Genomic DNA, 14,166 nt, shown 5'->3' with positions numbered 1-14,166 from the left:
AAAAAAACAACTCAAAAGAAAACAGGGTGGGGGGGGGGGGGGGGGGAGGAGTTGTTTTTAAACTGATCAGTAGAACTTGCTGTAATGTTTCCAAACCCACCCAATGTTTTCATATTCTACTTTTATACAGGAAACCATTACCAAGTGATTTTTATTCCTTCTTTAGGGTTTGGTCTCATCTCCCCTGTCAGTAAGTCCTTTGTTTCAAATATAACCTAGTGCTCAAATATACGCAAAAGGGGCATATATGTGGAAGAAACACTGGAGATTTTAAAGACATCCAGATGAGGCACATACAGTGAACATTTGTATTACAACCTGATCTCAAAATATACTAGCCCAGTACTTATTTCAAACTGCTCCTCACATGTTAGCAATATACCCATAATAAAATGTTTCCTTATCATTAATGGTCTCATATCATTAAAACTGTGCTTATTTATCACGATTCTATGACATTTTCAATCATAACATCAAAAAACTTGAAAATCATTTCTGACAGTTCTTTTTTTTTTAATAGTTTATTGTCAAATTAGTTTCCACATAACACTCAGTGCTCATCCCCACAAGTGTCCTCCTCCATGCCCATCCCCCCCTCCCCCCACATCCATCAGTCCTCAGTTTTTGTCAGCATTCAAGAGTCTCTCATGGTTTGCCTCTCTCCCTTTCCCCCACCATTTCCGCCCTTCTTCTCCCCCTTGTTCCTCCGTCAAGTTCCTCCTAATCCTCCTATACGTGCAAACATATGATATTTGTCCTTCTCTGCCTGACTTATTTCGCTCAGCATAACACCCTCAAGGTCCATCCATGTTGCTACACATGGCCTCATTTCTGACAGTTCTAATTGTAGTTTACTTACAATTAGGCGGTAGTAACTCCTGGCAATCAGTTTTCCTTTTATAAAGTTTAAATTTTCTAAGAATAATAAAACCTAAAATAGTCTTATCAAATTATATCAACAAACTCAAAACAAAGTATCAACTCATATCCCAAAAAAAGGGTCCTAAATAAAAAAGACTGATAAGGAACTATCTAAAATGTTCAAAGTATCTACTGCTTTTTTTTAAATGAAAAATAATTATTTGATAACAAAAATTGCCAAAATCAGGGGCACCTGGTGGCTCAGTCGGTTAAGCATCAGACATCAGCTCAGGTCATGAATGATCTCACAGTTGGTGAGTTCAAGCCCTGCATCAGTATCTGTGCTGACAGCACGGAGCCTGGAGCCTGCTTCAGATTCTGTCTCCCTCTCTCTGCCCCTCGCCTGCTCACACACACACTCTCTCTCTCTCTCTCAAAAATAAACAACCATTTTTAAAAATTATTAAAAAATACTCACCAAAAACAAAAATTCTAATCCTCTTAAGTGTCTAACATTCTCTTCTCACAATCTCTTTTGGTTAATTTGGTCTTTAAGAAAAGCAAAACCACCACCACTTTTGTAAGGGATTTCCATCTTAAGATTCCAAAACAAAAAAAGCACTCATTTCAACCCATTTTGGGGTGCAATTTCATGTAAATCACAATGTAACACTTATTAATAACATAAAACCATTGTCGTACAATTATGAGAACGTGATATACGTTAATAATGAACTTTAAGGCAGAGCCAGTAGAATTAAAAACCAACTGTTACAGGGGCACCTGGGCGGCTTAGCTGCTCAATGTCAGACTCTTGATTTCAGCTCAGGTCATGGGATCAAGCCCAGTTTGGGCTCTGCACTAAGCACAAAGTCTTCTTAAGATCCTCTCTTCTTTCTTCCTCTGTTCCTCTCCCCTACTCTGGCACTCTCTCTCTAAAGTAAAAAAAACAATACACAAACATACACACACACACACAAATTATCAAATGAAACAAGTACCTTAATCAGAATTTGTAGAAATTTGTCTTGTAACTACACCACCAGAAATTACCATTTCAAGAGAGTGGTTGTATTTCAAAATAACGATCTCCAACAGCATGCCTAGAGATACACTGTGCACATTTATCTTTGAATTCCCTGTGATCCTAACACAGGGCACTCTGCAGGCACTTCCGTTTCAGTGAACAGCAGCTAGCCATCACCAGCTAAAAAATATTTTGCTATTTCACATTCAAATCCGCATATTTAAAGTCCAATCATGATTTATACCTTCATGAAGAATGTGGTTGCAAAAGCTCTTATGAAAATATTAGCATATCAAATCCAGCAACATACAAAAAGAATACATTATATTATAATCAAGAGGGCTTTACCCCAGGAATGCAAGGTTAATTTAACCTGCAAGAAATCAGCCTATGTAATTCATCGTATTAAAAGAATAAATGATGTGAAGATGCAGAAAAAGGATTTGACAAAATTCAACACACACTCATGTTAAAAACTCAGCCAAACAGGAACGTAAGAAAACTTCCCCAATCTACAAAGGACATCTGTGAAGAACCTATCAGTAACATCACAACTAATAGTGAAATAGTGAGTACTTTTACCTTCAAATCAGGAACAAATCAAAAATGTCTACTCTCACCACTTATATTCAACAATGTACCTGATATCCCAGCCAATCCTATCAGGCAAGAAAAAGAAAAAGAAGGTGAGAGATTGGGAAAGCAGCAGCAAAACTCTCTATCTGAAGATGCATGATTGTTTACACAGAAAATCCTAAGTAATCTACAAAAAAGCTACTAGAATAAGTAAATTAAGGAAGTTGCAGGGTATAAGGTCAATATACAAAATGCAGGTATATTTCTAAATGCTAGCAGCAAACTGAAAAAAAAGTTTTAAAACTCACTTAGACAGCATCAAAATGCCCCAAATACCAGCAGAAGATGAACAAAGTAACATATAAGAACCCCCTACCGAACACTACAAAACACTTCTGATAAGATTAAAGCAGACCTGGGGCACCTGGGTGGCTTAGTCGGTTAAGCGTCCGACTTTTGCTTAGGTCACGATCTTGTGGTTCGTGGGTTCGAGCCCCGCGTCGGGCTCTGTGCTGACTGCCAGCTCAGAGCCTGGAGCCTGTTTCAGAGTCTGTGATTCCCTCTCTCTCTGACCCTCCCCTGCTCACGCTGTCTCTCTCTCTCTCTCCTAGAAATAAATAAAACATTTAAAAAAAAAAAAAAAGATTAAAGCAGACCTAAGAGAATGGAAGATAACACCACATTCATGCATGGGAGGATTCGATAAGAGGTCAATTCTCCCCCTAAGTGATCCACAGACTCAGTACAATTATAATCATAATTCCATTAAGCTTTCCTCTAGAAATTGACAACCTGATTCTGAAATTTATATGAAAATGCAAAGAACCACTTTTCCGTCCTCCCTTCTTGCCACTTGCCGTGCCGGCTACACCCTCAGCTGCGCCCCTCATTGCCATGCCTCGCAAAATTGAAGAAATCAAGGACTTTCTGCTCATGGCCAAAAAGGATGCCACATCCATCAAGATCGGGAAAAATAAGGATAACGTGCAGTTTAAAGTCTGATGCAGCAGATACCTTTACACTTCGGTCATCACAGACAAAAAGAAGGCAGAGAAACTGAAGCAGTCCCTGCCCCCAGATTTGGCAGTAAAGGGGCTGAAATGAACCCAGCACATTGATTTGAACTGTATTAAAATTTTTTAAATTCTTGAAAAAAAAAAAAGAGCAAAGAACCTAAAATATCCAAAACAATCTTGGGGGAAAAACAACAACAACAAAGTTGAAGACTTAAACTACATGACTTCAAAACTTAGCACAAAGCTACAGTAACCAAAGTCAGTGTTATACTGGCATAGGGACAGAGATCAATGAAAGAGAATTAAAAAATCCACAACAGGCACCTGGCTGGCTCAATCAGTACAGCATGCAATCTCAGGGCTGTGAGGGTGAACCCCATGTTGGGTGTGGAGATTACTTAAAAATAAAATCTTTTTAAAAATAAAATCTTAGGGCATCTGGGTGGCTCAGTTGAAGCATCCAACTTCAGCTCAGGTCACAGTCTCACAGTTTGTGGGTTAAGTGCCGCATCGGACTCCCTACTGTTAGTGTAGGACCAACTTCAGATCCTCTGTCTCCCTCTCTCTGCACTCGTGCTCTCATTCTCTCACCAAAAAAAAAAAAAAACCTTTTAAAAAGAAAACAAAAACAGATACATGCTATATGGTATTTAATTTTTGATAAATATGCCAAAGAATTTAATGGGGAAAAGGAAATTTTTGCAACAAATGGAGCTAAAACAACTGACTATCCATAACAAAAATAAATAAATAATCTCAATCCTCACCTCATACACTTATTAATTCAAGATGGATCATAGAACTAAATGTAAAAACTAAATTATAAAACTTCCAGAAGAAAATATAAAAGAATATCTTTATGTCTTGGAAGGTGTGAAGATTTCTTTTTTTTTTTTATAGTTTTTAATAGTTTATTGTCAAGTTGGTTTCCATCTAACACCCAGTGCTCATCCCCACAAGTGCCCTCCTCCATGCCATCAACCCCCCTTCCCCTCTTCCCCACCCCCAGGAGTGAAGATTTCTTAAAGGTCAGAGAATGCAATAGCTATAAAAAAAATGCCGAATTAGATTTCATCAAAAACTGATTTTATTTATTATTATTACTTTTATTTTAGAAAGATAGAGCATGAGCAAGAGAGAGGGGCAGAAGNTCTCAATCCTCACCTCATACACTTATTAATTCAAGATGGATCATAGAACTAAATGTAAAAACTAAATTATAAAACTTCCAGAAGAAAATATAAAAGAATATCTTTATGTCTTGGAAGGTGTTAAGATTTCTTTTTTTTTTTTATAGTTTTTAATAGTTTATTGTCAAGTTGGTTTCCATCTAACACCCAGTGCTCATCCCCACAAGTGCCCTCCTCCATGCCATCAACCCCCCTTCCCCTCTTCCCCACCCCCAGGAGTGAAGATTTCTTAAAGGTCAGAGAATGCAATAGCTATAAAAAAAATGCCGAATTAGATTTCATCAAAAACTGATTTTATTTATTATTATTACTTTTATTTTAGAAAGATAGAGCATGAGCAAGAGAGAGGGGCAGAAGGAGAGAGAGAGAATCCCAAACAGGCTCCACACTCAGCACAGAGCCCAATGCAGGGCTCAATCCCACAACCCTGGAATCATAACCTGAGCCAAAATCAAGAGTTGGATGCTCAACCAATTGAGCCACCCAGGCACCCCAGATTTTATCAAAATTTAAAACTTCTGGGGAACCTGGGTGCTCAGTTGGTTGAGTATCCAACTTCAGCTCAGGTCATGATCTCATAGTTTGTGGGTTCAAGCTCTGCATCAGGCTCTCTGCCATCAGCACAGAGCCTACTTCAGATCTTCTGTATCCCTTTCTCTCTGCCTCTTCCCCACTCGTGCGCTCTCTCTGAAAAATAAATAAACATTAAAAAAATAAAATTTAGGGGCACCTGGGTGGCTCAGTCAGTTAAGCTTCCGACTCTTGGTTTTGGCTCAAGTCATGATCTCATGGTTCATGAGTTCAAGCCCTGCACTGGGCTCTGCACTGGCAGTGCAGAGCCTGCTTGGGATTCTCTCTCCCTCTCTGCCCCTCCCCCAATGGCACTTTCTCGAAAGAAAGAAAGAAAGAAAGAAATAAAGAAAGAAAGAAAGAAAGAAAGAACGAACGAAAGAAGTTTAAAAAAAAATTTTAACTTTTGCTTATCTAAAGACAGTTAAGAAAATGAACAGGAAACCCAGAGACTGAAAGAAACTATTTGCAGAACATATATGTGACAAAAGACTGGTATCTTGGACTTATAAAGAACTCCTACAACTCCATGGTCAAAAAATTTGAAGAAACACTTCACACAGACAAAAAAAAAAAAATTCCAAATGACCAAAAGGCACATAAAATATGTTCACCATCATTAATCATCATGGCAATGCAAATTAAACAACAGTGAGATACCACTAGCCATCTACAAGAGCAACTTAAGTTAAAAGACGGACAGTCGTTTTGTTAGCAAAACTGTAAAGCAACTGTAACTCTCATACATTACTGATAGTTTAGAAAAAGGCCTAACAGTTTCTTATAAAATGAAACATTTACTTACGTATATTTATGATCCAACAATTCCACTCCTAAATATTCACCCAAGAATTGAAAACAAATGTTCACAAAGAGATCTGTACACAATTGGTCATAGAAGCACATTCAATACAGTCAAAAACTGAAAAAAGCCACATGTTTATCAACAGAAGAATGTAAAAACAGAGGTACAGGTATAGTCAGAAAACAGAATGGTCCTCAGCAATATAAAGGAACAAACTATTGATACAACAGCAACATGGATGAACCTTGAAAACATTAGGCTTGAAAGAAGCCTGACTGAAATGAGTGCTTACATACATATGAATCCATTTACAACCTCCATTTATATAGAATAAGCAAGACTAATCTATGATAGAAACAAAACTACAACAGTGGTTGCCTGGGGTTAAAGGAACGTCTCCAAGAATCAAAGAACTTTTTAGGATGATGGTAATGTTCTGTCTTGGTAGGAGTTTAAGTTCTACCTTTTTTTTTTCATTTGTCAAATCTCATTGTGGGGCACCTGGGTGGCTCAGTCAGTCAGGCATCCGACTCTTGATTTCAGCTCAGGTCATGCTCTCACAGTTCATGGGATCAAGCCCTGTATCTGGCTCTGCTCTGACAGCAAGGAACTTGCTTGGGATTCTCTCCCTCTCTCTCTGCTCCTCCCCTGCTCACATATCCTCTCTCTCTCTCTCAAAAATGAATTAATATTTAAACTATTTAAAACATACACATATACACACACACAATGAATTCATTTGTTACACAAGAGGTAAAACATACTGACATCTGCAACACACTTTGAAGTACAGCAAAAGATTAAGATGGTTTAATGAAAGGATAGAAATGGATGGATGGATATGCTATAAAACAATGAGTAACTGTAGAATCTAGATGACGTATATAGGGTATTCACTGTACAATTCCTTCAACTTTTCTGTATTTCTGAATATTTTCATAATAAAATGTTGGGAACAAAATTTTAATTATGAGTTTCTACATAAATAATATATACCAGGTCAGTAACAACAAGTGCCAAGTGATTAAGTGATTGCTATGTGAGAAGCACTACGGTGAATACTCATAGATATGTTACATCTCATCCCCACAGCAATCCTGCAAGGCAAGTATTATCCCCATTTTCCAGACTGGGAACCGATACACAAAAAGTCTAAGAAACTTGTCCTAGCCTCAGACAGCTTTTAAACAGTAAAGGCAGGATTCTAAACCCAGGTCTGATTCCATAAGGGCTGCTCTTTCTGTTATATCATACTGCCTTAACAAGAAGCCTAAGAATTTGGCCCATTTTTTTCATACTACTATGGAATTCTGTGTTATTTTCCTAGGGATTTATTTTTACATAATCTCTACACCCAACACAACCCTACTGACTGAGCCAGTCAGGCACCCGTGTTACTGACCAGTAGTAGAAATAAATGGGTTAACAGCAAGGCCTCTGGAAACAATGACACTGTCCTTCCACTGTAATGGGATAGGATGTAACATGGATGCTGCTATTCTTATGTCCTTTCAACAATATTATGAATGTGTTTTATGATACTAGACATGAATGCCAAAACCATGACACAATTTTCTCAAGCAAAATTCTTTACCTCATTTCTCGTTCTTCATGTTGAGCGATAAGGTTGCTATAAAAATTCTCCAACGTCACTTTGGTCATTGTCACCCTTTCCTTTGTGTGATTACTCATGGATGAACAAGGTGTTGAGCCTGTCATTGCCATGGCTGCTGGAAACAAAAAAAGAAGAGGTATTAGTTTTGGAGTTAGAGTCCATCAACTATGCACTCTCCTACCCTCCCAGTAGGAATGTACATTGATATAAGTTTTCTGGAGGACAAACACGTAATATAGAACAAAAGCCAGACAAACAGAATACTTTGTGAAAATAAGTGTGTATTAATGTCCTATGACCCACAAATACCATCTCTAGGTATAAGGCCTAAAGAAACAGTCACAACAGCTCTTAAAGAGACATGCACAAGGTTGTGCATTCCACGGGACATCTAGGATACCACCATTTGTCATATGGGAAGTTGAAGCCAATTCAGTAAGGAAATAAATAAAATGCTGTGGGTGACATAAGGAAATAACAGGCAGTAGTCAAAAGCATATCTATCTGTACCTAAAAGTGACATGAATATCTTCAAAACATGTTGTTAATTTTAAAAAAAAGGAAGAGAACAAGATCGCAATACCGTGAGTGTAAATTAATTGTATGTAATATAGACACAGTATAATTCTTTGCCACCCAATAATCTACCTTAAAGAAATCAAAGACCCATAGGGATTCATCCACAAGGAGAATCTATGCAGCAGTGTAACAAGAAAGGAAAACTTGAAATAACTTGAATACCCAACAATAGAACTGATTAAATTACTTACTTATGTGTTTATTAGATATGAACAGAATTATTCGAAATACATATCAAAATGTTACCACCGGTTTAACTCTAGGCAATAAGAACACAATAGATCATTTTATTCTTGTTTGTGCTTTTCCATAACTTCCATATTTTCTTCAATGAGCATGTGCTATTACTATTAAACTACAAGTAACTTTTAAATTTGCCATTTCTACAGTTAAAAAGACCTATGACTGGGACGCCTGGGTGGCTTAGTCGGTTAAGCGTCCGACTTTCGCTTAGGTCATGATCTCGTGGTTCATGGGTTCAAGCCCCACGTTGGGCTCTGTGCTGACTGCCGGCTCAGAGCCTGGAGCCTGTTTCAGTCTGTGACTCCCTCTCTCTCTGACCCTCCCCTGCTCACACTGTCTCTCTCTCTCTCTCTCCTAGAAATAAATAAAACATTTAAAAAAATTTAAAAAAAAAGACCTATGACTAAAACGCTTATTTATAGGTATTCATGTACTCTGACACGTCTTATGATATTTGATAAATGCTTGCGGTCTATTTGGATTTACCACTTTAAACAAATAGCTATGATAAAAACATTGTTACAAAGAAATAACCTGTATCATAATTTTAGTGATGGAAGATAATCTTAAAAACAAGGGACCCTAACCTCCTAGCTTTACATAGGAGAAAACTGATACCAACAAGGTTTACATAGTTTATAGAACATTTTTTCCTAAATTTAAATTTCATACCCCCGCCCCCACCCAAGATATTTTTGCCAGCCTGCACTGTCACACTTGGCCAGACCATTCACCAGTCTGGACCTGCTCCAGCGTCGGCAATAATGCTCAGTATTTTATCCTTATCATGCCTTCCTCCAACAGGATTGCCTGCCTCTAAGTCTGTCCTTTCATCCTAATATAACTCGGAGGAGAAAGCAGGAGGGGCCAAGGGCCATTTTCAAAGATAGCACATTCTGTGAAAGGTTTCTTTCAGGCTCTCCCCTTAATACTTCGCAGCTTTTTAAACTGTCTCCTAGATTAAAGCTATTAAGGAATGTGCAGACACTTATTATTACTAAGACAAAAGGCTCAACAGTTAGCAATTTTATTAAAAGATATTCAGGGAAAATCACATAAAAGAATAATCCTGTCAGAGCAAAGAGATTCAAAAGCAAGGCTCTACTTCAAATGCTTTTATTCATGATGAGGCAAAATGATCAGTAATCACAAATTCAAGAAAGTGAACTCAGCTCCACCTAACTATGTTATTTGTTACTATGCTATTTTTTTATGGGGAAGTTTCTGCTAATACCAAACAAAGAAAGCTCAAATGTTTTTAGGACATCAGTAGAATTTTTCAAAACCCTCTGGTTTATGAAGCTTGGGTGTGGTTCCTTATTTGTCAGCTTGTACCCCCTCCACCCACAATGAAAACCACATGTACTCTAAGTCTGGTGAAGAAATTTTGAAACCAGATTTAAAAACAAGTCTGAAGCAAGGGAGTGCTTTGTACTCCTTCCTGGTCTCAACATTTCTGGAGACGTTTTTATAAATACACAGATGTGGTTACATTTTAACAGCTGAAATTATTTTAATACAACTAGAGAAATGCAACTAGAGAGTGTTTAAACCTAAGACAAACAGTACCTTCCATATAATAGGTGGTTAATAAACAGAAGTTGGGCAAGTTAATGATTTTCCAGTTGTCAAGAAAATTAAGGAACAAAATTACATTTACACTGATAGGTATATAAATACTGGAGTGGAGAAAGTTTTGACTCACTTAAGTCAGTGGCATGGCTTCCTAAGCTTTTAAAAAGATCAAGAGGAGATTAAGTGTACTCAAAGATGATCATATAATAGGCTAACAAATTTTCTAGCAGAATGATTTTCAACCTTCACATACAGTCTCTAATGTAATAGCAAAGATTGCACTATCCTTCCCTTTGACCTTTCTTCAAAACCTCCTCCCTCCTCCTCTTCCTCCACTCATAAAAGGATTAGTCTATTCAAATAACCTTTCATCAAAAGGTACAATTACTATTGCCCTATAGCGATGTATAGGCTTACTGAGCCAACCAAGTACCTTTTTTTTTTTTTTTTATTTAGAAGACCAGGCTTTCCCTCATGCCTTTGATAATTCAGGCCTTCATGCCCTGACCTACAGGCTACTGGAGGTCCCTTCCCTATTTGTTTCATTCTCTAACTCTGCAGAATTAGGGAATAAGTAGGTGAGAAATTCTTAAAAGTTTTATTTTTTTTTTAATTTATTTTTGAGAGAAAGAGAGAGACAGAACGTGAGCAGGCGAGGGGCAGAGAGTGAGGGAGACACAGAATCCGAAGCAGACTCCAGGCTCTGAGCTGTCAGCACAGAGCCCAACACGAGGCTCAAATCCACAGACCTCGAGATCATGACCTGAGCGGAAGTCCGACGCTTAACTGACTGAGCCATCCAGGCACCCCTTAAAAGCTTTAAAAATTTAACAAAGGAATTGGATCTTTGTAAGTCAGGTGTAGCTACTGCAAACATAAAAGTAGATCACATGAAAACCACTGTCTTATTCAATCCAGACAGCTATGCCTGGCTGACTGACTTTACAATGATGATACTGTTATCTCTCTGAATACCCCTTCTCTCACCAATTCTTTATTTCTCCATGACTGACAATCCAGAACCGTCCATTGGGCAAATGAACACAGAGGCTAAGACTATTCCTTGACACTCATATATCTTTGGGGCATCAGAGTGGCTCAGTCAATCAAGCCTCCAGACTCGTGATCTCAGCTCAAGTCATGATCTCACAGTTTATAGGGGACAGAGCCCCACGTCTGGCTCTGAGCTGACAAGTCTGCTTGGGCTTCTCTCTCTCCCTCTCTCCCTCCCTCTCCAAAAACAATAAAAATAACCTAGAAGAAGAAGAAGAAGAAGAAGCATCAAACATCTTAATTTCTCCTCCTGAACTGTAAGCCACTGGGAAGCAAGCACCTATCTTATAGTACTTTTAATATCCTTCTTCCGTCTCATGCACAGTGCTATGCACTTAGTGAGTACCTTAAAAGAGGTTTACTAAGAAAGCACTCCTCTTTTATGACCATTACTAGTAGCTGAGAGTATGTATGTTTGATGGGGATGGAGCTGGGATGTGAAATGGTTTTCTATACAAAGCTGGAGGGTGGCTTTCTGGTCCCCTTGTGAGGAAGCTGCTATCTAATGTTTGGCATAGACAGTGGAGCCCATTATCGCCCGAGGTTTCATGTTTAGGGAAACCACATCCACTGCCTGGCTAATTCTAATTCAGAGCCAAGGTGAGCTGACAGGGAGAGGAAGCACAAGGTGTACCTCCCAACCTTCCTCTGTGCACTGCAAAAACAAGTGTCTCTTTGTGTCTTTCAGTCAATTCAAAGTGGAGCCGGGGAGATCTGGTCTCTCTACTAGCTGTTCTCCACACTTTCTGACACAGACTTTCCTCTAAGTCCTTGTCGACTTTTCTTTTCCACTCTTTAAAAAAAAAAAAAAAAAAAAGAAGCAGCTTCACTCAATTTTCCTTTGATTTTAAGATTACCTAAAGCCCAGCACCCGAAGGCTAACCCCGGGGACGGGAGCAGACTCAAAGGAACCACACCCCAAGGTGGGCTTTCCACTTCTCTGCCTCCCACAACACCTCGTGGGTTCTCAGATCCCCGAGAAAAAAAAAGGAGAAAAGGTGGAAACTGGCAATGACTGACGTCCCAGCGGAGCCCGAGCCGGTCGCAACGAGTAGACAAAGCTGGCAACGTGGGAAAGAGAAGAGAGCCCGGCTCCCCGCCCCCAAACTGCACAGAAAAGAAAGAAAGAAAGGGGTGGGGAGCCTGGGACTGGGAAAATGTGGACAGGAGTGACAGGGGAGCCTCCGAAAACCGAGAGGAGGAGGACTGTCAGGAGGCTGAGGGCAGTGGCCGAGGAGCCGGCAAGACAGGGCTTGAGAGAGGGCGTAGGCGGGAAGGGAGAACCCCAAAAAGGATCGAGAGGGGATGAGGGGGAAAGCCTGGGATGGCCCGAAGACAGCGGCAGCGAGACACTCACCAGAGCCCCGGGGGAGGAAGGGCTGGGGGCGGCGGCCAGCCGCGGACGCCGGCGCGGTCAGCGACCTCTCTCGACGGGCGGACGGGCGAAGCCCCGGCGGCAGCACCCTGCCGACCAGAGGAGAGGAGGGGACGCCTAAAGGACTCTGAAGTCCGGGCCGAGGGGCGGTTGCGGGTGAGGACAACAGGAAGCGCTCCAACTGCCGGAAAAGACGGCAGCGCGCAGGGGCCAAGGCAGCCGAGTCCCCCGCCACGGAGTGGGGCGCGCGCGGCGGGCAAAAGCCGAGACTGCGCAAGCGTGACTTCCCAGAGACGCGGCGAGGGGGGGGGTGTTCAGGACTGCGCGTGCGCGGCCTCGCTGCTCCCACTCTCCCCGCCTTAACCTGGGCAGGAGACGGGGTGTGGAGGGCACAAGTGTGAGGTGTGGAGCGCTTTCGGGGCTGGCTAGGCTGGGCTTGGGAGGGAGGCTCCGTTTGTTTGCTTTGTTTTATTTTGAAATAATTATAGACTTACAAAAAGCTGCAAAATTAATACAAGGAAGTTTCGTATACACATCACCCACCCAGCTTCCCTCACCATCTTACGCAACTATGCTACATTATCAAAACCAGGAAATTGACATTGGCACAATACAACTGACCAGACCAATACAACTGACTAGGTTGCAGATCTTACTCAGATTTAATCAGTTTCCCATGCACTCATGTGTGCATCGGTGTGTGCTTGCGTGTTCACGCTCCTCTGTAGTTCTGTTAAATCTTAACACCTGTGTACTGGTCATCCCCCACCCTTCCCTTGATTATCAATCATCGTGGCAATAAGACGCGCTAGTTGGCCCCAACTTATTCTTCCTTAAGAGTACCTTCCTTTTTTTTTTTTAATATTTTTATTTATTTCTAGGAGAGAGAGAGAGACAGCGTGAGCAGAGGAGGGTCAGAGAGAGAGGGAGTCACAGACTGAAACAGACTCCAGGCTCCGAGCTGGCAGTCAGCACAGAGCCCGACGCGGGGCCCGAACCCACGAACCGTGAGATCATGACCTAAGCGAAAGTCGGACGCTTAACCGACTAAGCCACCCAGGCGCCCCTTAAGAGTACCTTCCTTACCTAGGATCTGGCGAGTTCTCATAACACCAGGCTACCAGGAGGGCATCCCAATGTGCACAGAAAAACCTGCTTTTCAAGGCTACCCAATCACTTAATCGGTGCCCCTTGGGGTAGAGTTCCCAAGCCTTTGGGCACTCATTCATTCCTTGAGAATGGAGCACAGTGCTCTTGACCAGAAAGTGTGAGGTTCCAAGAAACAAAGATAAATTAAGGCATGGTGCCTGCCTGCCTTCAAGAAGACCATCAAGGGGGGGGACCTGGGTGGCTCAGTCGGTTAAGCAACTGACTTCGGCTCAGGTTATGATCTCACGGTTCATGAGCTTGAGTCCTGCATCCCGCACTGAGCTGACAACTCAGAGCCTAGAGCCTGTTTCAGATTGTCTCCCTCTCTCTTCCCCTCCCCCATTTGTGCTGTCATCCTCTCAAGAATAAACAATTAAAAAAAAATTAGGGTGTGGGTGGCTCAGTCGGTTGAGCATCTGACTGGTGGTTTAGGCTTAGGTCAGGATCTCGCGGTTCATGAGCTTGAGCCCCACATCGGGCTCTGAGCTGACAGTGCAGAGCCTGCTTGGGATTCTCCCCCCCCCCCCCCCCC

The 14,166-nt window shown here is 41.1% G+C and overlaps 1 protein-coding gene and 1 pseudogene across 2 annotated transcripts in view; one reads left to right on the top strand and one right to left on the bottom strand.

The window, feature by feature from the left end:
• The window catches only part of STK38 (serine/threonine kinase 38), a 43,764-nt gene extending 31,034 nt beyond the window's left edge, over positions 1-12,730 (bottom strand). Inside the window, exons 1-2 of one of the 2 annotated variants that reach the window (XM_077754897.1) lie at positions 12,468-12,730; positions 7,640-7,775 (exon numbers count right to left, since the gene is read on the bottom strand). In XM_077754897.1, the coding sequence (XP_077611023.1) occupies positions 7,640-7,770 (131 nt within the window). In that variant the 5' untranslated portion in view covers positions 7,771-7,775; positions 12,468-12,730. The remainder of the gene's footprint in view (positions 1-7,639; positions 7,776-12,467) is intronic. The other variant, XM_077754896.1, reaches the window with a different exon arrangement.
• Positions 3,359-3,568, top strand: LOC144224028 (large ribosomal subunit protein eL38 pseudogene; annotated as a pseudogene).
• Positions 12,731-14,166: the final 1,436 nt, after the last annotated feature.

This window comes from Crocuta crocuta, unplaced genomic scaffold, assembly GCF_008692635.1.
Source record: "Crocuta crocuta isolate KB4526 unplaced genomic scaffold, BGI_CrCroc_1.0 scaffold132, whole genome shotgun sequence".
NCBI classification, from domain to species: Eukaryota; Metazoa; Chordata; class Mammalia; order Carnivora; family Hyaenidae; genus Crocuta; species Crocuta crocuta.
Note: the sequence above shows the minus strand (reverse complement) of the source record. Positions and strands in the feature narration are given on the sequence as shown.